Raw genomic sequence first — 27,867 nt, 5'->3', positions numbered from 1 at the left:
CAATTGGCTAATAATCAGGTAGGCCAGCTGGTGTAGTAGTGGCATCTGCACTGGACTTTGAGGTGAGTGGTCCCAGGTTCAAATCCAGTCGGCTCCTTCCATGCTTTCCATCTGTGCATAGTTGAGTGTTGAGCTACCAACTTGACCTTATAATTTTTTTTAAAAGAAAAGTGACAATGCTAAAGAAACGGCAAGGTTACCACCCAATATGCCACCAGGCGCAAAAACAAACAACAACAATAACCGGAAAGATTAATGTTGCTACTTTTGCAAATTTAAATGGTTTGTTATTTAGTACATGGGATAAGTTAAGATTGTTTAACTTTATCTACTTGTGTTGATCAATGGTTTTTTTAAAATCTTGTGATCTTTTATGCTTTATTTAAATAACAAGCTTGTTAGGTTTGCTTAATGATAGCCATGAGTGAAGGCTGTCATTTTTCAGTTTTGTTGGGAGTGTTGATTGGGATAAAATCGCTTTGGGCACTTGCTCATCAAGAGATGTTCTAAATTGATAAAGATGAGATGCGTGGTTCCCCAGGACTTGATTAAATAGTGAAACAGCTTCAAGACTTTGTACAAATTACTCCTCTTGTTTTGAATATATTGGTTCCAAAGTTCTTGTCGAACACTTTCAAATTATCACCATTGCATTAAAAGCTTTTCTTTACTGCAGAACTTTTAGTAATTTGTGTTTATCTCTCTTTGTTTACCAAAAGTGATTTGAATTTGGCAACATCGGGGGAGCATGGCTCAGCCCTATCGACTTCCGAAGAATGTAATTGGGAGTTCCCAGTCAATGGCACAGGAATTGATTAATCCCATTTCTATAAAACAAGTTCCAGAGATCCTCGGTATTACTAATAAGAAGACTCAAAATGGTGAAGTAGATTCTGAGCTCTCCATATTGACTGACAAAGCTGTCACACCTTTATCAGCAGCTCTTCAGGATGGAGTCATACATCGATTAAATGGACATGATGCAACTACTGCTTGCCGGTCATCAGACAAATTAAAGGATTTGACCTCTCTTATGTTAAATGGAGATTCTGGCATGCCAAGTGTAGTGGAAGAATCGCCATCTCCACATGCCTCTTCTCCAGTTGAATGCTCTACAGAAAATAGAGGGAATAAAACACCACCTCGAACAACACCTAAAAAGAGTGGTTCACCAGAAATTAAGTTGAGAATTACTAAAACATACTTGAATGGAAAGCCGCTATTTGAATCCTCACTTTGTGGAGATCTTCAGATAGGTGACTTTGAGTCTACACGGCAGGAACAACAAGAGAAAGATGAGGAGCAAGAAAAAAATCAAGACAAACGGAAAAGAAAGAAAAGTGTGAAATATGATGCTTTGCTTGAACAAAGTCTTTCTGAGCTGGCACTTGTATCCAAGACATCCAGTTCTCCTGATGAACGATTAAAGGTGAGTATGATTAATTGTAATGCTTTTCCCAATAAATTTACATCTAGATAATTGCTTTTTATTTTAAACTTATCTGTAGCTAAAATGTGCTATGAGCCAATTAAGCACTATTTTGGTCTGTTTTGATGAGACTATTTTGCTTCTAAATGTTTGTTATATCAGAGAAAACTTTTCTCTACTCTCACACAATACATATTTGTAAATAGCAACTTGGACATAAATTGGTCTTTCTAAGGCAGCATACCTTTCAGTGGTCTAGTAGCACTTCATAGCATTCTTGCAGACCTTTCAGTTTCAATCTTTTCACATGAATTAATATTTATTTCCCTCTTCTGAATTGCATAACCCACTCGTTTGTTCTGCTTTTTGTGTGATCCTGTGTTAATATTTTGAATGCAATTTACTTCAGTGTGTTACAGCATTGCAGTTGCAGAAATGAGCATTAAAAATATCATTCAGCTTCCGAAGTTCAGTATTAAATGCAATACAACTGCCATTAAAAGACTTCAGAGATCTCTGTTAAACATATTTAGCTATAAGCTACATAACTACATTTCTATAATTATCTTACAATCTTTAAGACATAACTGCCAAATTCCTGTTGTAGTCTTTGATAACATTGTACGTCTTTTTATGGTTCCAAACTTAAAATGTTCTTGCTGATGAGTCAAGTTAGTTCACACAAATGTAGTTTTCTGCCACTCTTAGATAGGAAAATTTCTTTGAAATTATGATAACACAATAATGCTGATGCTGAAAATTTGGTGGAAGGGGAACACAAAATGCTGGAGCCAATCAGGCAGTTAGCTCACTGATCTGGTGGGTGGCTACAGCATTTTCTGTTTATTTGAAACACCAATGACTATGGAAAACTTGAGTTGATGCTTAACTGCTGTAGTTTGTGGTTATTTGTATGATGGCCGATTTGAAAGTGCTGCTTTTAGAAGCATTTGCCTGAATTTTCAACAAATATCAATTGTTCTCCCATGTTGAGCTGTATTCGATGTTACAAACCCTATTTGATCTTTTCCTTCTGTAAATTTAAATTCTCAGGCCATTGTAAGTACCTTGTCAAATCCTATTGTTTGACAGGTGAAATTAAATGCATTTAAGAAATAAATAATGCATCATAAAAGTATTAAGCATTTTAAATGGTGTAATTTTTTATGTTTAGTTTTGGGTTAGCAGAAGCCCAAGGATAATGTGTACAAATTGTTGAGGGTAGAAATACAAAAACTTTTTAATAACATATGATATTTGGCTTGATATATGCAAGCATAGTATACATGAGCAAAAGAGTTAAATTTAAGCTGTCTTATCTGCTGACCAAATGACTTGTATAACTGAAGGCACAGCTTGAGAAAGGTGTTTTCTTTGTGAGTTTGGAAATGTAAGATGCTATGAAGATTGAAGGATAAGGGTTATAAAGGGAGACGAGAAGGTCTGATGGAGGTGCTTAGAGGTTTGGACAGTTTTAATTGGACAGGCGGTACTGTACAGTGTTGTGCTAAACACTGCTGCTGTGTCACCCCTTTTAGTTACTTCTCACTTTAATTCTACTACTCACTTCCACTGTGAATTTCTGTCCTCACTCAATCTGTTAAACAGTTCCTTTTTTGTTTGAGAGAACAAAGGTTTGAGAGAAAGCTCCTTGTCTTCCATCAAGGCAAAGGTCACAAAAATAGACCAGATCATTGATCTGATATTTGTCTGCCAGTCGCTACCATTGTAGTGACAATGTTTGGTAACAATGAGTACCTGTGAAGAACCAATGATAATCAAATTAAAGCCTTGACTGTAATAGTACATAAAGCATCTGGGAGGATTTTTTAAGAAGGAATTAATGTTGGATTAATGTAAAATGAGTAGTTGATGATAGATGTGGACTCTCACCAAAGTTCCTGTTTCCCTCCTATATTACTCAGACTCTGAAAATCATCAGGAATTTCGGGCAAAAAGAAATTTGGACATTCTATCTTCATTTAATAGCTTGTCAAAAACACTGTTGCTCATTGAAGTAAATGCCAGGAGATACCAGCTCCAGAAATGTACTCTGGCTAATGGAAAAGCTCAAATAGGATTTGTATTTTTTATTATTTCTTATTAGAGTTAAAGGGAATCCTAAAATGTCACTGCCCGGGTAAAGGCCATGTAGATAGTTTTCAATTTGAGCATTTTGGAAAAATTTTGCAATATATATGCTTAGTTTCAATGTTTGAAATAATAAGTTTTGTACTACGAATGGACTGTAGATGCTGGAAATCTGGAAAAAAAGGAAATGCTGTAAAATAGAATTCATTTTACTGTAACTGGAAAGCTACAAAATCAAATAGAATATACATGTTGGTATAGCAGAGAAGATCTCAGATGCTTATAAAACCTTAAAATCATTAAGCTGGCTAATTTTATATATATATATACACACACACACACATAGTTATGTGGTAAGCAATATTTCTGGCTTTATTTTTACTTTCTCAAAAGGTACTTGTGAAACATTGGTCTGAAAATGAAATGGGAAAAAATACAACTCCTTGCTAAATTATATTGAACTTTTTATGTTCTGATCCTTGCTAGTAAGTGTTAATTTGGAAAGGATTGTCAGAGGATTGGTTTGGTTAGATTTGAGTTATCAATATAGTGCGTGGTCATCATGTCACTGTGGAATTTGTTTTTTTTTAACATTTAATTTGCAGTTACAACCAACCAATATGTCATTGCTTCTATATAGTCATGAGCAGTTTGTAAATTTCCACACAGTTCAGAATTGTGGATTTTTACTTGTAGTAAAACAGTAGGGGAAAGGAAGCATCAAATACTTTGCAAACAATGGAAAGTTATATTGCAGTTCATTGTCATTTATTCTTGCTTTGCACATCTTTAGTTCATTATCTTCGGCACATCATTTTGGACTGAACAGTGCATCTTTGTATGGTTTGCTGCCTTTTGGGCACAAAATTTATGACAGCACCTGTTTACTACTAAGAAAAGCAATACATTCCTCCAGTGCTATGGGCATTATTTCTTCCTGAAATTACTATAAGGAAGTGTGTCTTCACTCAACTGAGTTGTTAATAGCAAGATCAAGCTGTCTGTAAACTGATTACTCAATTTGTTTCTTTTAATGTGATTCATCAGCCAGAGTCCATTGGGTATTAGAAAAATGTAATTGGACAAAACATAATTGTAAGTTTTGTGTGAACTTTTGTATTTTCCATACACTTCGTTGTACTCAGAGCAAACTGGTGGTTTTAAGCTACAGTTGTAGCTACCTTCCATGCACATGTCCAAATGTTCTAGTCTTTTGTACCTGCATCCAACCAATATACCAATGAAGGTTAAGTGGCCATCAGAGAAACACCCACTTTTCTGACAATTTATGGAAGCCATAAGCTTTGTTGGAGAAACTTGATCCTTTCATAGTGCATAGTGGATGCATATGAAATATTATTCTGTTTGTTTGAGAGCAACCAGTCATCATGGAACAGGTCATTACTTCTTAGAGTTGAGTCATGATGTTCAACTTCAAGTTTAAGTTTAATTATCATTCAGCCATACATGAATACAGCCAAACTAATCATTCCTCTGGAGCCAAGGTGCAAAACATCTACAGCATAAGGCACACACAGCGCATGTAAGTTAGCAAGCAAAAAGAAATGTATATCCCATCCCTGAGTGATATGTCCCACCAACTTAGCACTTTCGATCAAGGATGTTTATCAGGTGCGTCAAAAATCAAACTTTCAAATATTGAAAACTGCCAATATTTACAAAAATATATCTATGCAAAAACGCAATTAATAACTTCATATTATTTGTCTGGTGTGAATTGCTGGTGGCCGGTCAGTCTGTGTCTATCTCCCCTCTCGTGAGAGTGATCTGCCCAGTTCTTTTTAGGCACCAGGACATGCCATCTTTAATTACCCACAAAGTTAACATCACTACACATGAATTACATGTATGCAGGTGTAGTTACAATTAAATTACAAAATAAGTTGAAGTATTTATCTTCAATATAATATACAAACAATATATATGTATTTACATACATATCCCCATTACTAAAGAAATGAAATATTTCACCATATATGGCAGGAAAGGCACCAAAAAGCCAACCCATTAAAAGAATATACTGCCAGGGATAGGGCATTGAAGTGCGCACACTCAGCACACCAACTGCAGAATGACAAGAGCTGTGTGCATGCGTGGAAGGCAGAGGGTGGGGGTTGTAACCGAGCTCTCTCCATCACAATGAGTTCTATCAACAAGAAAAGCCATTTCCCAGCAGTAGACACACGTGCGCAATCCTGGTTGACATTCCACTCATTAAACACTGGGGGTCAGCACTGGCCGGCCCCAGCTTAGCACAGATACCACACTACACCCTCTCCAGCGTCTCCTCCACTGAACTGCTGCAACAGGAAAGTCTGCAGCCTCATGCCTAGTACTTGCTACAATTAAGACCAAAGGGTCTCGGCCCGAAACGTCAACTGTACTTCTTCCTATAGATGTTGCCTGGCCTGCTGCATTCCATCAGCATTTTGTGTGTTGCTTGAATTTACAGCATCTGCAGATTTCCTCGTGTTTGAGCAGAACTAGGCCATTCAGCCATTGATTCTGCTCTGCCATTTTATCATGGATGATCCATTTCCCTCTCAACCCCATTTCTCCTAAATTGTCCCCATAACCTTTCATGCCCTGGCTTATCAAGAATCTTATCAAACTCCGCTGCAAATACACCCAATGGCTGGATCTCCACAGCTGCCTGTAGTGAATAAATTCCCACAGATTCACCACCCTCTAGCTAAAGAAATTCAACCTCATTTTTGTTGTAAATGGATGTCCCTCTAGTCTGAGGTTGTGCTCTGGTCCTATATTCCTCAATCATAGGACACATCCTCTCCACTTCCACTCTTATCAGCGTCCTACAGGGTCTTCTGATCGCAACAAAAACATCCAACACAATCACTGACTGTTACACAGCACACCACCTTTGTGCACCAACTCCGATGCTTTCCTGTAGCAAGTAGCAACACGATCTGCACAAAGTCCAGCTCCTCTGCCAACCAGCAGCTCACAGATGGGGTAGAATAGCATTATCCAAAGTGCTTAAATTCCAGCATTGTATCGCAATCGTAAAATAGACAAAATGCCTTTGGTTGGCACCCGAGAGGCTATTGTGTCCGAGTGTTCTGCCATCTTACTGGAAGATGCTGACTTCAGAATCAATGGTTGAGTTCAAATATCACTGTAAAAACATGAATTCATAATCCAGTCTGAGATTTTATTTCAGTATTTCATTTATAAGTTGTTGCATGTTTGCTTAGATGATCAGATTCACATTGAAATATACAATGAATTGTGTCATTTGCTAACAAACAACTCAACCTAACGATGTGATGGACAGCCCGCAAGTGTTGCCACATATTCTCATGTCTACATAGCATGCCCACAATGTGCTCAGCAGAACAACATAGAACACAACAAGCAACAAAATAACGACAGCAAAGCAAGCTCCCTCCCTCCCTCCCAACCTACATACAGTCCTCTAACTGTAGGGCTGTTCATCTTTGGCATCCAGCTGACTCCAAGAAGCTCACGGGGCCAGGCTTCTGCAGACTTCTGATTGACTTTCGGTATTGACCCCAGGACTCACTCATGATGATGAACGAGGACCCTGAACATTGGGTCTTGCCAGCTCGTGTACCTAGGATCACTAGGTCTCGTGCCTCCTGCCCACACAGAACTCTGATCCAATGACTCGCTGCCAGGTTTGGGAGCAGTCACCAGACCTCATCCTTGCTGGTTTACCAACCTGACAAACAACCACATATGTTCTATGTCTGCACTGCTGACCTTTGAATGCAGAGTGGAGGCCTAGACTTTGGCTTGGCCTCTGATTTCCCAATATTCATGTCTCTAAATCCTAACCCAAGGGTCGGCAACCCGCGGCTCCGGAGCCGCATGCGACTCTTTGATCTCTGTGCTGCGGCTCCCCGTGGTTTGTTAGTTTTTGAAATGTAATTCGAAATTTGAAGATTATGGTGATCTTGTACAATCTAAAAACGTTGTGGAGACCCCATTTCCTGGCACATCCGAACCGGCTCACAATTAGCCACCGTTCTGGCTAAGGGAGATAGCCTACAGGGGTTTGTGAGTACGTGTCTTTTGGAGCATCCGCGCCCACGGGGACGGGTTGAGGGAGGCTTTAAATCAAGGCTGTTTAGTTCGAATAAAGTTACCTTTGACTTCAGTGTCTTTATTTTAGCGCTGCGTGTAGCGCTACAACGTGTTTTTTATCGCTATTAATATACATCACCACTGCCAATGCCTGACACCCGCCAGTGCGCGCTTTCTTTTAATTCTTCGATCCAAGGTAGGCTACCTATGGAGTAACCTTCAACCCAATGTCTTTTTTTCGGAGTTCAAAATGTTTTTGTTGCATGCAGAAATGTAATTTCGTTTTCTCTGCAGGAGTTCGTCAATTTCATAAATGCAACACATTATAGTTTGTTTATACATAGCATAGAGGCAAAAAAACCGTTGTATGCAGTGATATGTCATTTTAAATGTGAAACGGGTTTTGTGGCTCCCAGTGTTTTCTTTTCTGTGGGAAATGGGTCCATATTGGCTCTTTCAGTGGTAAACGTTGCCGACCCCTGTCCTAATCTGACCCTCAGATCCCCTCACTGCCTCAAAACCATTCCTACGAACCTTAAAAAAGCACCTAAAAACACAGTTAAATCTGAGCCACGACGTCAACAGAGATCACAGCTTGGTGCCATCTTGACTGGAAACACAATGGGTGAGCTCAACATATTTATTCCTAATTTGCTGCATTCCTCTGTTTCTGAGTTTGCTCGTACCCAATTCATTGGCCCTGACTTTGATAGCTATAATTTCAGCCTCTAGTTCTAGATTTCTCCATGCTCTTTTTGGATACCTCCTAGAACTCTTTTGTTCAACATTATGATCATCTGAGCTTGCATCTAATAAGCCAAGTTACATTCATTCCTTTTTATTGTAGTTTGAAGTAGCTTGGAACATGTTAGATATTAAGGTTCAAAACTAATATAAATTGTTGTTTGTTGTAGACCTATATATGTTTTGTTTGTGTGCGTCCCTCCTTTAATAGTAGGATAGTTTTCTACATTTTTAGTTTGGAAGATGATAACTGTTGTATCCATTTCAATCTTAAAAACACTATTATAATCTGATATATGCCATTTTCTTTGTATCTTTATGGTCCCCTGGCAGTGTGTTTGTTACTGAACTATCTATTCTGAAAACTGGAGTAATGATCATGTGGCACAAATTCCAGTTTTATATTGCATCTGGGGAAACTAAATTAGATTTTTCTAAATTAAACTAAATTAGAAATACTAATGCGATACAAAATTTAAAAACTACCAAAATCCAAAGTCTATATATGGTTTGGTCTAAATGTGAATTGTGTCTGATTATGTTCTTATGGTTAGTTTTAAACTCTTCCAGCTTTTCAGCCCATTAACCATCTTACTACTTTACACTGACCCCTTTTATCCTCTATTACAGGGGTGTCAAAGTCATTTTAGGTCACGGGCCGGATTGGGCAAAATGCAGCTTCATGCAGGCCGGGTCAGTCGGGCACGTGCGAACGCAGCTTTCATTGCCTTCGTTTTTTCAGCCTGTTGTCATGTGTCTCAGTCTCTGCTATAACTACAAAGTGTTTCACTTCACAAATTCCATTTCTTATGAAGAAGACTGCTGAGCAAGCATTATTTTTATGATTGTTATTAACTTACAATCATAGGCTTCATATTGCCGGGCCATTAATAATTAAAATAATAGATCTATCTAAAATGATCTCGCGGGCCGGATATAATTGTACGCCGGGCCGGATATGGTTTTGAACCTATGCTCTATTATCAATCTTCCAAAATTCTGCCATTCACCTACACGAGGGACAAATTACAATGGCCAGTAGTCTACAAACCTGCATCCCATTAGGGTATTATGTAATATTAATTGTGCTACTTAAATGCAGATTCCTGCACCTTATGCCTTCTGGAAACCTTCCTTTCAATTGTACCATATTACAAGCAAGGCCAGCTCGCCACCAGCTTCAGGAGAAATTAGTGCTGGGTAATAAATGTTGGTGTTGCTTCTGGTGCTCTTATCCACTAATGAATCAAAGTCAGTGCAAGTTGTATTCAGTTTCCTAGCTAAGATCTCAATAGTTGAATATACTCAATGGTGTTTTTTTTTGATTTATTAAGTTTCTGTAAATTTCCTTCCCTGTTTCACATTTACTCTTAATAGGTTATCCCCAAATAACGGAGAAGGGATGATGCATTCTTTGAAAATGGTCTATAGTGCAATTATCCAAAATGGGAAGCCATGTCATTTGTGCATACATGAAGAAACAAGAGTCAAAAACCTATTAACTTTGTTTAGTTATTTACTTCTACATACAAAAATTTTGTATCTCAAACTTTTGGGTAGTGACTTGTGGATTCAAGGGTGAATATCTGTTACCCAAAAACCATAACAAGGTATTTCCTCTACCTCATTTCAATCAAGCTCCTTGGATCATAGTATTTTTGCTTATCATGATTTAATGTTTAAAACAATGAACAAAGATAAAGGTGGGTTATTAATGTGAATTTACTGCCTTCGTTTAGGAAGTCTTTGGATTTATGTAGTGATTCTCTTTTTACTAGAATACCAGATGGTGTTTTACAGCAAATTATGTACTTTGACAGATTAGGAAATGGTTGTATCTGAATGCAGGTAGTGACAGAACTTTATATGGACCCAATAGGACTGATTGCAAAATGCCTGAGTGATGGTCCTATTTCTAGCTGCTAGTTTTCTTTTTACTTTTTAATGTTACACTTGTGTTGGACCTGGTAGGACAGGAATGTACTGTGCAAAATTGATTCCTAAAGCTAACTTGGCAGCATTTGCTGTTTAATTTGATACTTAAAGAGTTGTTTCAGCAAGTATGGATTCTTAAGACAATAAGACAAGTGGGTTATGTCTGAATTATATGACTGATATTTGTGAAATGCAAACAGAATACTGTAAGGTCGCCTGTGGAGATAGGATGTAAGATGGAGTTAACACTTGACATGGAAGACAGTTTGCCAGAACTGGGAAATAGAGTTCTGATAAAATTATTTTGACTTAAATGTGAACTCCGTTGCTCTTTCCACTGATGCTGCCTAACTTGCTAAATGTTTATTAAATCATAGTTTTGCCGCATGGAAGCTGGCTCTTCAATATAACAGGTTCATGCCATACAAGGTGCCCCATCTAAGCTAGTCTTATTTGTAAGTGTTTGACCCGTTTACTTCTAAGTATTTCCAATCCATGTACCTGTCAAGCTATCTTTTAAATGTTGTTCTACCTGCCTCATCCATTTCCCCTGGAAGCTGATTCCACATAGATGCCACTCTTTGTGTTTCCTGTTAAATCTTTCACCTCTCACCCCAAACCATTGTCCTCTAGTTCTTGACACCCCAATTTTGAGTGCAGTTGTCCTATTTAAACCCCTCATGATTTTATACAGCTTGTAAGAACACTTCTCAGTCTCCTGTGCTCTCAGGAATGAAATCCTATCCTAACTAGATGTTCCATCAGTAATGTCAAGTCTGACTACTGTTGTGACATTCCCCTTAATAAAAAATGCAACTTCCATCTCTCTTTGCTCCAATTCTTTGCTTCTCAAAGCATCGGGACGCTGAAACCTTAAGTTGTTAGTCCTGTCCATCCTTGGCCACGTTTCTGTATGCTAGTCTAAAATAGCTATCCAAGCCCCAAGTTCATCTGCGTTAACTGAGAAACATCTAGTGTTGAAATAAATTCAATTTAATTTAATAGGCTTCCCTCACTCCTGGCCATTTTCCTGCCTGTCATGCCTATTCAAATTGCTGTGCTGACCTCTGCATCACTTAACAGCATCTCATTTGCCTCCCTGATGCTTGGGATCCTTCCCAGCCCAGCCTATCTAGTTAAAAGCCACACAAGTAGCACATGCATTTTTTTATTTGTCTCCCTGTAAGTCAGTGTAACCAGACCCTCCTGTCTGTACAGGTCACCTCTGCCCCAGAAGAAATCCCAATGGTCCTACACCAGTTCTTCAGCAATGCATTAATTTTCCATATTCTTCTTTGTTCACACCTTGCCAGCATTTGGTCCATAATCTACTTTCCAATCCAAGTACTTTACTCTTTATAATACAATAACTTAAATAACATAGAACATAGAAAACCTACAGCATAATGCAGGCCTTACGGTCCACAAAGCTGTGCCAAACATGGCCTTACCTGAGAAATCACCTAGGGTTACCCATATTTCTCTGAGCTCAATATATCTGTCCAGGAATCTCTTAAAAGGCCCTTTGATTTCTTGAGATTTTGTCAGTTCATTCCCAGCACTGAGCTTTGTAAATCAAAAAGATCTTGTGTTCAATGTCTAGTTCTTATAATTTGCTGGCTTCAATAAATGCAATATTTGGGATTTTTGAACTGGGCTCCTGCATCTCTGGGGGGAAAAAATTGTTCCAGGAATGTACCCGAGGAGACTAAATTAATAAGAAGTTTGTGCTCAGCAAATTGCTGTTAATGCTTACACAGATGAGCTACTGGAAACCTGAAGGCATCGAAGGGATTGTACCTTATTATCTGGCTCTTGAGAGGGACAATTGAAAGAATAAAGATTTTAGAAGTTATGTGAAAATGTGCAATTGGTAGGTGAATAATTGCTTGTTGCTGCTGCTCTTTCTGGTCTCCCTTCTTTGTCTAAATTGTATTTGAGTTGGATAAGTGAAACAAAATAGAACTTCATGTCATATTTCTATAACAAGATTTGTTTGTTGCATGGGCAGACAGTTGCATTTTTATCCAAGGCTTCATCTTCAAAGATTAAATGCACTATTAACCAAGATTAACATTTGTCCTTTTTATATGGGATATTTTTCCAATCACTTTGAACAGTTTTTCTTTACAGTTTTAATCTCTTTTAATCACCATGATGAAGCATGATTCGACCCTTTGTACAAAGACCCCAGTCAGATAAATCATCCTGATTTTATCTGTTTGCTCTTATTGACATGTTACTGGAGTATACAAGGTTTGAAAATTTAACCTTGGCGAGTTAAATTCTGCTTTTTTTTAAATTCGTTGATTCATGTTTCTACCATTGGTGGTATGAATGTTCTTTCAGCTTTTCTGAAATGCTGTACATTTCTGTTTGTGTCATTAGTAGAACTTCTGTTTTTATGGATTTATTTATTTTTTTAAGCCCTTAACTCCCGAGTGGAGTTATTGGGATGCTGTCGTGGCAATGTTTTTTTTAGCAGGCTTTCTTGTTTTTACAAGGCCGAGTTGCTAGCTCGACTGACGCTCAACCCAGCATGGATGGGAAGAGTTCAAGGGAGCCAGCTGGATTTGAACTCGGGAGCCATCGCTCCGAAGTCCAGCACTAATGCCACTATGCCACCAGTCGGTTCTTTTATCGATTTGAGCCCTTCAAATTATTGAGATTAGTTAAATCATCCCATTAAGTTTCAACTCAGATGCGCAACAAGGGTGATTGTTTAAGATTATAATTCCATTAAATGCTCATTTAATTGACAAACTTCAAATGTGTGTTGCTTACATAATTTGAGTTCCAGCAACGTTCAAGCATGCTACAGAATGCAATAGCAAAATAATGAACAAAAATATGTCAGGTGATGATCAATAAAAATGTTTTGTTTCGTTTTTAAATTTGAGCATTCTCTGCAATATTTATTCCTCTACCATTTTCTTTCAATTAATGTGTAATTTTGTTTCCCTGCTCTTTTTAGGGGATTGTCAAGAGGAGGGGGGTTTCACCATTTTCTTTTGTATTCATTTACCAAAATACATCTGTTAATAAACTAATTACATCACAGCCACATTTGCAATTTTTTCATTGTGACTTCAGAATTTCAGAAGGAATTGGGTAAATTGTGCAAGATCACAGTGCCAAATAGTTGGCAACTGTGGCTTGCATTTAAGAACTAAATTGTAATGTGAATTTTGGTTAAACACCGCCTCTTGAAGAGGTATTAACAGCTCTGTCGTGTCTCAAGATTTCATTCTAGACCAGGGGTTTCCAACCTGGGGCCCAAAGACTCCTCTATTAATGGTGGGGGTCCATGGTATAAAAAAGATCGGGAGCTCCTGTTCTGGGCTGAAGGCATAAATAGTTGCAATTTCCTGCGTTTTATTTCCTATAAATTAATGATATTTCTTTAGTTAATTTAACATACTAAATTAGTTTACACTATTGTTTTCTGTCTTCTGTGTTTTATTCCATTTTATATAGATAAATAGCTGAGGATGCTTTTTCTCTTTAAAATATGACTGTTTATATCAAAAAGACAATATTTCAAGCTGAAGATTTTTCCCAAAAGATCATGTGCTGTTTTACTGTATGGCTAAGAATTAAGGTTTTTGTGCAATTAAAATACTTTCACTGTCAACTGAAGCGGATATATTATTTGGTGAAGTCTAGTGGATTATGGCTAATTGGGGCAGCCACTTATTTGGGAGAACTCCAAAAGAACAAAAGTAATGGAGAAAATAGTCAGTATTTCCTTTGTTTATTTGGGACACCATGCCACTTAATTGGAACAGAAGATTTGCTGAACAGTTTCTAACTAGCTTCAATTGCATGCACTTCTGTGGCCTTTAGAAACTACACCGTGCAGCGAACAGATTATAAATTATGTCAATTGCATGTGGGGTTTTTTCTGTTCAAAAAGCAGTGATATTTGTCACTGATAGTAAGAAATGAGCAGCAAGACAATTCAGAATTGTATTACTCACTGCAGTTTCAAGCATTCAGGCCTGGAGATATCAGAAACTGCTTAGAGTGAAAATGAAATGATATTACTACTTCAACAAGTTAGGAACTATGAAGATTTGAATGTATTTGAAAGTATTGACAACCATCTTGAATGTTGCAATAAAAAAGACAATTTGGGAAATGCAAGTGTCGAAAGCATTGAATGAAGGTAGTTCATTATCTGCACCAGGTGCCTGCATCAATTATGTTCATTTACAGTCATTCAACAAGGACATGGCAGTGTACAAAGGAGGAATTCCTCTAGATAACTATTAGGAACTAATGCACAGTTTTATAGTATTGGTAGTGTTCTGATTTGTTCTGTTTAATTTCAATACGCAAGTTGAAACTGGTAATGATAGTTTATCTTTTTAATACCTTTTTAACTATTTCAATGAAATTTTGGCAAATTGGGGCAGCCTTTTAACTGTGCCAAATGTACTGGTCCCGCTGTGTCCCAGTTAACCAAAATCCACTGTATTTAGATTACAAATCAGAAATTAAAGTGCTGTTGTTAAATTCAAATTGACATTTTTGACTTTCAAAAGAAAAATATGTTGTAACTGCAAGTATTTTTTTAACTGTCACCTAAACATTTTTCAAAATATACCTATCAACGTGTCAATTATTTAATAATATTTTTCACTGATGCCTACAATGAAGTTTAAATGATTTCAAAAGTTCAATCTTACACTTCTACTTTTGTCAATAGGTTGAAGAAGACCAAGTGAATGAAGAAGATAAAGATGAAGACACCAAGGAGAAGGATGTGCCAGTGAAATACGATGTTGGGGACATGGTGTGGTCAAAAGTATCTGGTTATCCTTGGTGGGCTTGTATGATTTCCTCAGACCCTATCTTGGGTACCCACACAAAAGTAAAAGGTACTTAAAATTACACATTAAATACTGAGTTGGTGAATCATGCAATTTCACCAATTTTAGCCAGTTGAATAATTTTCAAGCACCTTTAAATTGAGAGATATCTAACATTTAGAGATGTGTCAGAAGAATCATTGCTCTACTTTTAATTGTGATATGCCTGTTCAACCAGAGGGGCTGATACAATTGTTTACATTTCCATGTACATTTTGTTGTTATGCAGAGCCCTGTCCCTATTTTACCTCAACTATTCTTTCCCTTTTATCTACATGGTTTGTCTTCTATTTTCATTGTATTTTTCACACTTTGAGTGTTTTCATTCCTAGCACTTGTTAAATTCTTTCAATATTTTAGTGTTGCTAGATTTCTTATTATTTTATTAACAAGCCCCTTGGATAAGGCTCCCTTCATCCTCTTCTCCACTCTGCCAAGGGATATTCAAGGTACTTGTTTCCTTAAGCATAGCCACTCTTCTTTCGTCTGCAAGTGACTACCCCATCTAGTGCACCTTCTGGTGCTGACTGAATGAAGAGGAAGAGCAGCATTTTGTTTGAAAAGTGAGTTAGAAGTGATGTTTGCCCTCTACATCTTCCTTTAGAATACATAGTCACATGGAAATGAGATTTCTGTAATTTATAACTCGATTCTGGATTATTTTAATCAATTATCAGGGCCCATCAAAACCTGGCTTGATAATGAGGTCATTTTACTGAATTTACAGGACTAGTCAATAGTGTTTTTTGTCCCATGAGCTTACTACCAGACCCATATCACCAGCTATCACCTTAGTAAATTATTAACCCATGTGCCCTTATCCCTTTTAAGCACATCACCTTGTTCCTTGTCCCTTCCTTAAAGTCCGCAATTTTGGTTGAAGCACCATGGCAATGGGAGTTGCTACATTTATTGTCTATCCTAATTGCTCTTGAACTGAGGAAACAATTAGGAGTTTTCCCCCACTGGTAGGTTAGAATTTGCAAATGGGACACGCCAGGAAAGACTGACAGATTTCCTTCCCCAAAATAGGCTTTTCATATGGGTTTCCACCTTCAGTTTCGGTGCAAATTGATTTGTGATGTTTTCTTATTGATGTCTAGTTTAAATCACTTTACAGCTTTCATTTGCTTAATGGATAACTACCACTCCACAAGAGATTTTGCAGATGCTGGAAATCCAGTGCAATATGCACAAGGTGATAGTGGTAGCATCTATGGAAATGAATAAATGTTGCAGGCCAAAACCTTTCTTCAGGACTGAAAATGGGGGACTAGCTCGAAGGTGATAGGTAAAGCCAGGTGTGTGGGAAAGGTAAAAGGCTGGCCAAGTAGGAATCTGATAGGAGAGGGGTGTGGAACATATGAGAAAGGAATGTAGGAGGAGCAATGGGGGGAGGTGATAGGCAGGAGAGAAGAGGTAAGAGGCCAGAGTGGGTAATAGAAGATGGGGGAAGGGAGAGGGTACAAAAAAAAATAGCAGAATAAGAAGTCAATGTTCATGCCATCAGGTTTGAGGCTATTTAGACAAAATTTGAGATGCTGTTCCTCCACCCCAAGAGGGGCTTCATTGTGGCTAAGGAGGAGGCCATGGACTGACATGCTGGAACAAAATAGTTTCACTATTGTAGAGGAGGCCTCACCGGAAGCATTGGATACAATCAACAACCCCTTGGTTCAGTTTCTTCCCACCTACATCCATGACACTTCACATTTTCTTGATCTGCTCAACAATCTTCAATTCCCTGGCCCTGCCTACCTCATTTTCATTATAAAGACTGGATATCCATACACTTCTATCTCCAATCAAGAAGGCCGTAAAGCTCTCTGCTTCTTTCTTAACAAACCTTGCAATCAGTTCCCCTCCACCACCATCTTCCTCTGTCTGGCAGAGTTGGTTCTCACCATTAACAATTTCTCTGGCTCCTCTCTCTTTTTTTCAATTTCAAGCGGTAGCCATAGGCCCCAGCTATGCCTGCAATTTTCTAAGCCTTCCCTGGTAATGTGTTCCAATTGCCTTGTGCTACATTAATGTCTGCATTGGTGCTGCTTTGTGCATCCTTGCTGAGGTGGTCAATTTCACCAAATTTGTCTCCAATTTCTATCCTGCCTTTAAGTTCACTTAGTCTATTTCTGACACCTCCCTCTGCTTTTTCGATCTCTGTGTACCAATATAGAACATAGAAATGTGCAGCACATTACAAACCCTTCAGCCCACAATGTTGTGCCGACCATGTAACCTGTTCAACCTACTCTAGAAGCTGCCTAGAATTTCCCTAGCACATACCCTCTATTTTTCTAAGCTCCATGTACCTACCTAAGAGGCTCTTAAAAGACTTTATTGAAATCACTTCTACCACCGCCATCGGCAGTGTATTCCACACACCCACAACTCTCTGTGAGGGAAAAACTTACCCCTGACATCCCCTCGGTACCTATTTCCAAGCTTCTTAAAATTTTGCACCTTCAGCTCTTGGGGGGAAAAAGCCTCTGCCTATCCACAGGATCGATGCCCCTTGTCATTTTATAGGCCTCTATCGGGTCACCTTTCATCCTCTGTCGCTCCAAGGAGAAAAGGTCAAGTTCAATCATCCTATTCTCATAAGGCACGCCCTCCAATCCAGGCAACATCCTTGTAAGTCTCCTCTGCACACTCTCTGTAGTATCCACATCCTTCCTGTAGTGAGGTGACCAGAACTGAACATAGTACTCCAAGTGGGGTCTGACCAAGGTCTTGTATAGCTATAGCATTATTTCATGGCTCTTGAACTCAGTCCCATGGTTGATGAATGCCAACACTCCAGAACCCTTCTTAACAAAACTGTCAACCTGCGCAGCAGCTTTGAGAGTCTTATGGACACAGAGATGAGTTATTAACTTCAAACTTTCTGCATTTTCACTCGAGAGTTGAACTGCATGTGCATGTAACAAGAGCAGTATAACTCATCTCCTTCTACCTTAGTCCAAGAACTTATCAATCACCCCTGCTGTGGACTCTTTCTGGAGGTCCAAGATCAATATGCTCCACGGCCACTGGACTAAGTGTGTAAATGTAGGAGGGGACTATGTTGAAAAATAAATGTGCTAGGTTTTCTAATTGACTCCCACTTTAGGCCACGAACTTATCAATCACCCCTCATAATTTAATTTGAACTTTGAACACTTGCTTAAACCGTGGGAAAACTCCCACCGCAGCTCCTGCACTACACCCTTTTTATTGGGCTCCGTCACTGCACGAGCAGAATGTTGTCGATCTGTATACGTCTTTAATCACTTGTCATTATCACCAGTGTGTTCACATCCCATTAGGCTCCAAGTTAGACTATCTCATTGTTCATTTGTAACTTTTCCTTTTCTCTTACCTGTCCTTGACTGAAACCTTTGTCTTGATGGTTACTTCTAGACAGTTGCATTTCTCCTGGCCAGTTCATCCTGCCTACCCGATAAATGTAGACTTGTCCCACGCTTTGTTGCCATAACCAAGCTTATATATCCTATTATGTTGTACTTGTACTCAGTCCACAAACAAGTTCATTTTGAAATTTATTGTGGCCTTATTTATTTCACTCCGAGTATTCTCATTCAGACTTGTATGTGATGAACCTTACTTTGTTTCACAGTGTTAAAATTGCTGCAAACAGCATTCATGTTGTTACTGGTTAATTTTCTTTACCTATTTGTTGTTGGGTGTAACAAACACTGCTGTTCACATTCTACTTCTCCCACAGATTAATTAGTATAAACAGTAACACAGAATTGTTTGGGATGTCATCAATTTGAAACGATGAGCCTGTTTGTAAAGCTGACAAAGAGAAGTTGCATTTGGTGAATCTTACTGATTTATTTTAAGGGTGTAACTAAGGGTACATAACATGAACAGTGCAGCATAGTTCAGGTCGTTTGGCTCAAGGTTTAACCTACTCCAAGATTAATCTAACCCTTCCCTCCCACAGAGCCCTCGATTTTTCTTTTATCCATGTACGTATCATCCTCTACCACCACCCTGGTAGTGCATTCCATCCACCTACCGCTCTGTTTTTGGGAAAAAAAGCAACTTGCCTTTGACAACCCTCATTTACTTTCCTGTGAACACTTTAAACTTATGACCCTCATATTAGTCATTTCTATCCTGTGGAAAAAGTCTTTGCCAGTCCTCTCTGTCTATGCCTCTGAGCATCTTAGAAACCTCTATCAAATTACCTCTCATCCTCCTCTCCAAAGAGAAAACCCCAACTCACTCAAACTATTCTCATAAGACATGCTGTCTGATCTAAGCAGCATCCTGGTAAATCTCTTCTGCACCCTCTCTAAAGCTTCTATGTCGTACTTACAATAAGGTGACCAGAGCTGAAGACAATCCTCGTGGCTAACTGGAGTCCTCATGGCTCTTGAACTCAGTATCCTGACTAATGAACCATACACCTTCTTGGCCACACTATCAACTTGCACTGCAACTTTGGAGGCACTATGGATGTGAACTCATATCTAAGGGAACGATCCCTTGGTTCCTTCATACTGTTAAGAATTCTGCCTTCAATTTCGACCTTCCAAAGCAAATTATTTCACACTTTTCTGTTTTCAGCTCCATCTGCCACTTCTCAGCTCAGTTGCGCATCCTAATAATGTCCCTTTGTTGTTCCTTTTTGCACCTTGGTACTTCGGGTGGCTTTTTTTTTCCAGTTTGCTTAACATTTTTCTGTTTTTTTTATGGGACTGAGTTGCTAGCTCAACGCTCAGTCCAGCATGGATGGAAAGCATGTTAGGAGCCGGCCAGATTTGAAGTCAGAACCATTCGCCTCAGTCTGGTGCTGATGCCACTACACCATCGCTAACAATACCCCTTTGTAACCTACAATAATCTTACACGATCCACAAATACTACGAACCTCATGTCATCTACAAACTTACTAACTCGTCCTTCCACTTACTCATCTAAGTCATTTATAAAATTCATAAGGGACAGGGGTGTCAGAACAGATCCCTGCAGAACACCACTGGTCACTGACCACCAGGCAGAATATTCTTTGTCTACTACCACCTTCTGCGATCAAGTCAATTCTGAATCCATGCAGCCAAGGTTCCCTGGATCCCCTGCTTCCTGATTTTCTGAATGAACCTACCATAAGGAGCCTTGTCAAATGCCTCACTAAAATCCATATGCACCACATCCACTGCATTGTCTTCATCAATATGCTTTGTCACTTCCTCAAAGAATTCCATCAGGCTTGGGAGGCCAGACCTGCTCTCTCAAAGTCACGTTGACTATGTTAGGCTATGCTGATAAATCCTGCCTCTAATTGAGAAAGACAGGGCAGTGGATGTGTGCATTAATTTTTAGTAAGATCTTTAACAAGGTCCTGCATTTCAGTGGATCTGGAAGATTAGTTCACTTAAGATTCACGGAGAACTATCAGGTGGATTCAGAATAAGCTTGATGATAGGAAGCTGAAGATAGTTTTTTTTAAGATAGATTCTCCAACTGGAGACCTGTGACTCGAGGGGTTCAACAGTGGTCATTTGGATGTGAATGAACATGGGCTGATTAACAAGTTTGCTAATGATACTAAATTAGGGTGTCTTGTTGATAGTGAAGCAGGTTATAATGAATTGCCATAGATGTTGATCAGTTAGGAAGATGATCTGAGGAGTGGCAAATGGATTTTAACTTGGGTAAGTGTGAGTTGATGCAATTTGGACATTGGAATCAGAGTGGAACTAACCAGTGCCCTGCTGTTCACTGCACAAGCATGGTGGAACAGAGGGACCTAGGAGTACGAGTGCTTAGTCCGCTGAAAGTGGCTGCACAAATAGACAGAGAGATGAAGAATGCATATAGTATGCTGGCCTTCATCAGTCAGAGCATCAAGTTTAGGAGTAGGGACACTATGCTGCAGTTATGCACATCATTGGTGAGACTGCACTAGGTGTATTGTGTACTATTTTGGTAACACTGTTTTAAGAAAGACATTGTTAAGTAGGGAAAGTATAGAAAAGATTTACAAGGATCATTCCTTGACTGGAAAGCCTGAGTTATAGGGAGAAGTAACCTCATAATTTTACAAAGTTGTGAGGGGTGTGGATAAGGGGACAGTCATTATCTTTTCCTCAAGGTCAGAAGGTCAAAACTGGAGAGCACAGATACGGGATAAGAGGGAAGAGATTTTAAGATGATTGGGATAACTTTACCCAGAGGGTAGTGAATACTTAGAATGAGATTGCAGATTAAGTGGTCAAGACAGGTACAGTTGCAATGTTTAAGAAGCATTTGGATAGCTACATGGAGAGGAAGGGCTTGAAGGGTTATGCGGGCAACTGGAACTAACAGGGAGGATGTGTGTGGGTGGTGTGGACCAGTTGGGTTGAAGGGCCTATTTCCATGCTATAAGTCGTTGTCAATTGGAAACTAGGTATAATGCAGACCAAAATATCACAGTTCACTCACTAAAATCAGTTGCGTCATTCTTAAAATAATGAGGATTCTTTTCTCTTAATTTTCAGTTGTGAGTAAGTCTACTTGTCGTCAGTACCACGTTCAGTTTTTTGGAGAAGCTCCAGAAAGAGCCTGGATTTTTGAAAAGAGTATGATACCCTTTTTAGGTGCTCATCAGTATGATGAGTTAATCCAGGAGAGTGCCAAACATGCAAGTTCAAAGGCAGAGAAAAACAAGGTAGGGTGAGAGCTCTCTAATGATTATTATTTGTACTTTTCCTACATACTGAATCTTCTCATACATACTTTCTACATTAGTTTTACTTCAGATAATCTTATATCATGTTTTTTTTGAATAGCCAGAAGATTTGCAATTTTCTAAAGAATTAAAAAGCGGTTTCATAATTTAATTATTATTTTGTATTATTTGGTTGATTGTAGTAAAACATTAAAGGTTTAGCAACATCTGTTTCCTTTAGGTCCAATCCAAAGAGAGTTTTATTGAGTGTTTTGTAATTCCAGTGTACCTTTGAAAATCAAATTACTCTTTTTTTTCAGCTTCTAAAACCAATTCCTGCCAGAATTCGCCTTCAATGGGATATAGGCATTGCACAAGCTGAGAATGCCCTGGCAATGACCCCTGAGAATCGAAAGGCTAAATATACCTTTGTTTATGATTGTGATCGTCCATTATTACCACCTCAGGTTGCTAAAGAGGCTGGTGTTCCTGTTGAACTTGTAGAGAACAGTAAGTGGCCAACTGAAGATTTGCCAGCTCCAAAAGACGGTCTCTCAAGCAGTAAAGGAGCAAGGAGAAGAAATGGCGCACCAAATAAAAGGCGCTGTTCAAAAGGATATGAACGTAAGATCCCTTCAAAAGAGTGTTTAACTAGGACTGTGGATTCTACTGAAGGTTCTGCTCAAAGTTATTCAATTGACAGGACATCTTGTAGATCATCAGATTCTGAGAGTTGTGCAAGCTCCCCCATGGCTAAGCGAAAACATGGAGTAGCCAGTCAGCGGACCAGGAAGTGTGACACTGTCCTTGCTCAGTTCATGGCCTTCTGTCAGAAACACAGAGATGAGGTTTGTGTTTTTAAAAACTACTGTCCAAGAAAAATTGTGATCATCTGTCATTTCTGTAAATGAGACATTATAATTGATATTTGCTGTTTGCTAGAAAAATGCTTGGGTAACTTTTAAGAGAATTTTATTCATTTGAGAAATGATCACCTAAACACTTAAAATTTTTTACAAGTTGCTTCTACTTAGTGTTTCTCTGCTAATGACCTGCTCTTTATTGTTTTGATAGAGAGTGCAGTGACTAAAATTTAGCACTGCATAATGCTGAACTTGGGAGGTTAGAGGGCTCAGGGAAGGTGCAGTGGGAGATAGTAGATTGAAATCATTATTATCTAAATTTGAAGACGTTGGTTTGCTACAGAAATATATCTTGTGGAATGAGGCCTTAAATGTTTCTTTGATTGTTATTAATATGAAATTAATTGCATACATTTAGATATTAAACACATTCAAAAGTAAGTCCAGGCCATAAATGTAGTGTTCTGCCTTGCAAATGATATTAGCTTAATATAGGCAGAAATTAAAAATAGGTTTATTATCATCTCATATACCAAGGTACAGTGAAAAATGTCTCTTGCATAGCATCCATACAGATCAATTCATTACAATTGTCCATTGAAGTAGTACAAGATAAACCAGACTAAGGTGCTACACTACAGAATAAAGTGCAGTGCAGTTAGACAGTAAGATCCAAGGTCACAATAAGGTAAGTTATGAGGTCACGATCGTAGAAGGGAAACTTTCAATTGTCTTACAACAGTGGGTGAGAAGCTATTCTTCAACTTGGTAGCATGCGCTTTCAAATCTTGTTTCTTGTATGTAATGTGTGGGAGGAAGAAAGAGAGGATGTCCAGAATGGGTCAGCCTTTAATTATGCTGGCTGCTTTGGCAAGGTGAGTAGACAGAGTTCATAGTGGGGAAGTTTGTTTCCATGATGTGCTGAGCTGTGTCCACAACTGCAGTTTCAGGCAGAGTACATGCCATACGACATCGAAATAAGATGCTTACTATGATGCATTGATTAAAAAATTGTGAAGCTCAAAAGGGGCATCCCAAATGTCTTTAATGTTCTGAGGTAGTAGAGGGAGGTGCTGGTGAGCTTTTTTTGGCTGTGGCATCAACATAATTGGACCAGGAAAAGCTATTTATGATGTTCACTCCTAGGAACTTGAAAACTATCAACACTGTCAACCTCAGCATTGTTGATGTAAGCAGGAGCATGTGCACTGCTCCCTTCCTGTAGGCAGTGACCAGTTTGATTATTTTACTGACATTGAAGGAGAGGTTGTTGTCCTGACAACATCTCACTAAGCTCTCTATCTCCTTCCTGTTATTTGAAATATGACCGATTACAGTGTTATCATATGCAAACATGGTGGAGTTAGAGCAGAAAATAGCCATGGAGTCATGAGTGTACAGGGAATAATGTAGGGGCTGAGGATACAACCTTGTGGAGCACCAATGTTTACAATAATCATGGTGGAGATGTTGCTGTCTATCTTTACTGATTGTAGTTTTTTGATCAGAAAATCAAGCATCTAGTTACAGGGAGAGACGTTGACTTTCAGGATCTGGTGTCTGATGACGAGTTTGCTTAAAATTATAGTATTGAACATGGGGCTCTAGTCAACAAACAATAGTCTGACCTAGTTTATTTGCTGTCAGGAGTTCCAGAGGAGATGGGCCAGGGAGATTGCACTTGCCGTAGACCTGTTTTGGCAGTAGGAGAATTGCAGTGGGTTGTCTATTAGGCTGGAGTTAATATTTCAAACTGGTGGATGTAAAGGATGTAATGGTTTCAAAATGTAAGTGCTACCAGACAGTGGTCATTAAGGCAAGTTATCTTGTTTTTCTTAAGTACTGGTACCACGGCGGTCTTTTTAAACAAGTGGGAATTCTAGATTGCAACATGGAGAGTCTGCAAATACCCCCACCAGCTGATCTGCACAGAGTCTAAGGACACTTGGGTACCAGCTGTGCCAGTTGCTTCCAAGGATTCACTATTGGAATACTGATCTTGAATCTGCAGCAGTGACTGTGAGTTCAGGTGCATTGGAGGCTTCAGGATAGGTGGTGACATTCTAATCCCCTTCGGTTCAAAGTGTACACATATTAAGCTCATCAGGAAGGGATGTGCTTTTGTCGACTATGCTGACTAATTTTGTTTCATAGACTATCATAGCATGTAAGCCCTGCCATAATTGACAGCTGGTGTAGGACACTTATTTTGGTCTGATACTGCCCCTTGGCATTCCTGATAGCTTTATGGAGATTGTATCTTGATTTCTTATACAGATATCCTGTATCATTTCAGTTTTTGTTTGCATCAGGAAGAATGAGTGCAGTGTGGTGGTCTGATTTACCAAACTTGGAGGGCAGTGGAGCTGGTGCAGGGGTTGCTCAGTAGGCATTTTTGATGGTTATATAGCAATTGTCAAGGATGTTTGGCCCACTGCTCAAATGGGTGAAGCACTTACTATATTAGTAATAAAGGTAGTACCCGAGTTACGAACGTCCGACTTACAGACAATTCGTACTTGCGAACCGAGGAAGGAGAATGCCATCCGCCGTTTTAAGTCAAATTGCTACGCCTTCCGCCATTTTAAGTTGGACTGTGAAGCTGTACGCTATTTTAAGTCGTTGCCGTTGACACTGTGTTGAGTGTTTAACTTTGTACTTGGCTTAAATTTTTCTTAATAAGATACATGCTGACCCCCCCCCGCCCCGGTTCCGGTCAGATGGTAGCGCAGTGAGATCAGCGCCGGGCTCAAGAACGGGGTTCGATCCAGTGACAATTTGCTCCCGTGCCAGGTTGTTGTTGAGCTCACAACTCAACCTCTTAAAAAGAAAAACATTGCCACCTCCAGTTTAAATACCACGCGGAATATTGTGGAGGATCAAATACCCAAACCCAGCATAGCCCCCACTTGTCCCATTTAGCCTATGTCAGTGCGGTGGTCCTTAGGACCCAGCAGACCTCAGGAGCCGGCGCCCGCAGTGTTTCTGTTCCATTGATGGGATGCGATCGTGATTGAAAATAAAGTGGAAATAATAAAGCATTTGGAAAGAGGTGAAACACCATCAGTCATTGGAAAAGCGTAAGGCCACAGTCGGTCAACGATCTGAACTATTTTAAAGGATATTGGATAAAGTGAGAATAGTGGAGCATGTGAAACACCCTGCCCCAATGAAAGCTGCAATTATTACTAAGCAACACAGTGGTTTAATTATTGGAATACATACATTTTATATGCATGGAAAGGTAAAATATATACTATAAAGACAAACGTTTGACAAACTGACGCTAAATAATACCGGATATACTTGTTCTGACTTGCATACAAATCCAACTTAAAGACTAAAGACGGACTCAGGAACGGAACTCGTACGTAACCCGGGGACTGCCTGTATACTCTTGGATGTTGATCTGGTTGAAGTTACTGTCAAGGCCATTGACCAGAGAGTATAGGTCATTGAGTGCAGGCCTCACATCTGCCTGTGGTGAAATGCAGACTGCTGTCAGGATAGCTGAACTTCTGTGGTAAGTAATATAGGTGACACTTCTCTATTAGATATTCCAGGCTGGATGAACAGGAATTTACCAGCACTATCTTGACAGAGCACCATGAGGTGTTGATTAGGAAACAACTTACCTTTGACTTTGCTCGAGGGTTTTCTGTCGGCCCTCCTTAACCGCGAGAGATTGGTTCTGGGACCCCTCGCGGATACCAAAAAACACGGATGCTCAAGATCCTTATTCAACCTCTCAATGCGGTGGACCTTAGGACCCAGCGGAACCCCAGACCTTATTTAACCTGTCTCAGTGTGATGGACATTAACACCCAACGGCGCAGCTCTGAATCTGCAGTGTTTCTGTTCACGAAAATAATTACAATCACAATTGAGAATAAAGTGAAAATAATAAAGCGATGGGAAAGAGGTGAAATGCCATCGGTCATTGGAGAAGCGTTAGGCTACGGTCAGTCAACGATCGGAACAGTTTTAAAGGATAAAGTGAGAAAGGCCCTGCCCAGATGAAAGCTACAATTATTGCTAAGCAACGCAGTGATTTAATTATTGGGTTTTGGGGTTTTGATCCTCCACATCAACCCGGCATGGTGGAGAGCGCAGTTGATAGCGGTCTGTCACTAGATTGAGCTTGGGAACTTCCCGAGTCCAGCGCTGAAACATACATTGTTAAGCGCTTTATATGCATAGAAAGGTAAAACATATACTAAGACAAATGCTTGACTAACTGATGCGAATAATACTGGATGTACCTGTTCCGACTTGCTTACTAAGAGAACTTCAGATTTTTTTCGATCCCGATCCACAATAACCCACGCACATCTTCCCGTGTACTTTAAATCATCTCTAGTTTACTTATAATACTTAATACAATGTAAATGCTATGTAAAATAGTTGTTATACTGCATTGTTTAGGGAATAATGACAAGGAAAAAGGAAGTCTGTGCATGCTCGAACAACAAGTGCTGGAAGAGCACTTCTGGGTTTTCGCAATTTGCACATGCAGAATTTGCAGATAAGGAGGACCGACTATTTATTTGGAGATACAGTGTGGAACAGGCACTTCCAGCCCAATGGTCTGTGCCACCCAGGAACCCGCGCATTTAACCCTAGCCTAATCACAGGACCATTTTATAATGACCAATTAACCAACCAAGCAGACTGCTGTGCATCATATCTAAGTTTAAGTGCTAATGGAACTGGAGTCATTCAGGCTTTGAAAAATATTATTCTAATGCCTTGTGATTTATGGATAATCTTTGGGGCCAATATTTGGGGAGGGAATTTTTCTCTTACTTTCCAATGTTTTGCTGAGGTTACTTAATGTCACAAGTCTTTGTGATTTTTCTTTCCCCCCACCCCCCCACCTCATTTTGAATTTGCTTTTTTTTTTGTTCGTGATTGGTCCAAGGTTGAAATGAAATCTGAACATGCATGCTCCTGGCTTTACCTAAATTGAGCATCAGTGAGCAATTTACTGGTAAACAACTCAAAGCAATTACAACATTTGCCTGTTGATTGTGTATGTTTAGGGTGCTAATTGACCAGATTGGAATTGTTCTGCATTTTTCAATGGGATGTACTAAAGTAATTCATTGTGAGAATCCTAGTTATTCTGTGAGATCTACTCACTAAAAGAACTCAAAAATAATTAGTTGAAATCAT

General features: G+C 39.2%; 2 protein-coding genes across 7 annotated transcripts in view; one reads left to right on the top strand and one right to left on the bottom strand.

The window, feature by feature from the left end:
• letm1 (leucine zipper-EF-hand containing transmembrane protein 1) overlaps nucleotides 1–27,867 on the bottom strand; it is a 173,207-nt gene that overhangs the window by 73,656 nt on the left and 71,684 nt on the right. The gene's annotated exons all lie outside the window — the stretch shown is intronic.
• LOC132391861 (histone-lysine N-methyltransferase NSD2-like) overlaps nucleotides 1–27,867 on the top strand; it is a 92,789-nt gene that overhangs the window by 4,836 nt on the left and 60,086 nt on the right. For both annotated transcript variants that reach the window (XM_059965562.1, XM_059965561.1), the window contains exons 2-5: nucleotides 720–1,429; nucleotides 15,000–15,171; nucleotides 21,660–21,829; nucleotides 22,150–22,677. In XM_059965562.1, the coding sequence (XP_059821545.1) occupies nucleotides 749–1,429; nucleotides 15,000–15,171; nucleotides 21,660–21,829; nucleotides 22,150–22,677 (1,551 nt within the window). In that variant the 5' untranslated portion in view covers nucleotides 720–748. The remainder of the gene's footprint in view (nucleotides 1–719; nucleotides 1,430–14,999; nucleotides 15,172–21,659; nucleotides 21,830–22,149; nucleotides 22,678–27,867) is intronic.

The sequence above is a fragment of the Hypanus sabinus genome, chromosome 3 (genome assembly GCF_030144855.1).
Source record: "Hypanus sabinus isolate sHypSab1 chromosome 3, sHypSab1.hap1, whole genome shotgun sequence".
NCBI classification, from domain to species: Eukaryota; Metazoa; Chordata; class Chondrichthyes; order Myliobatiformes; family Dasyatidae; genus Hypanus; species Hypanus sabinus.
This window is presented reverse-complemented; position numbering and strand designations above follow the sequence as displayed.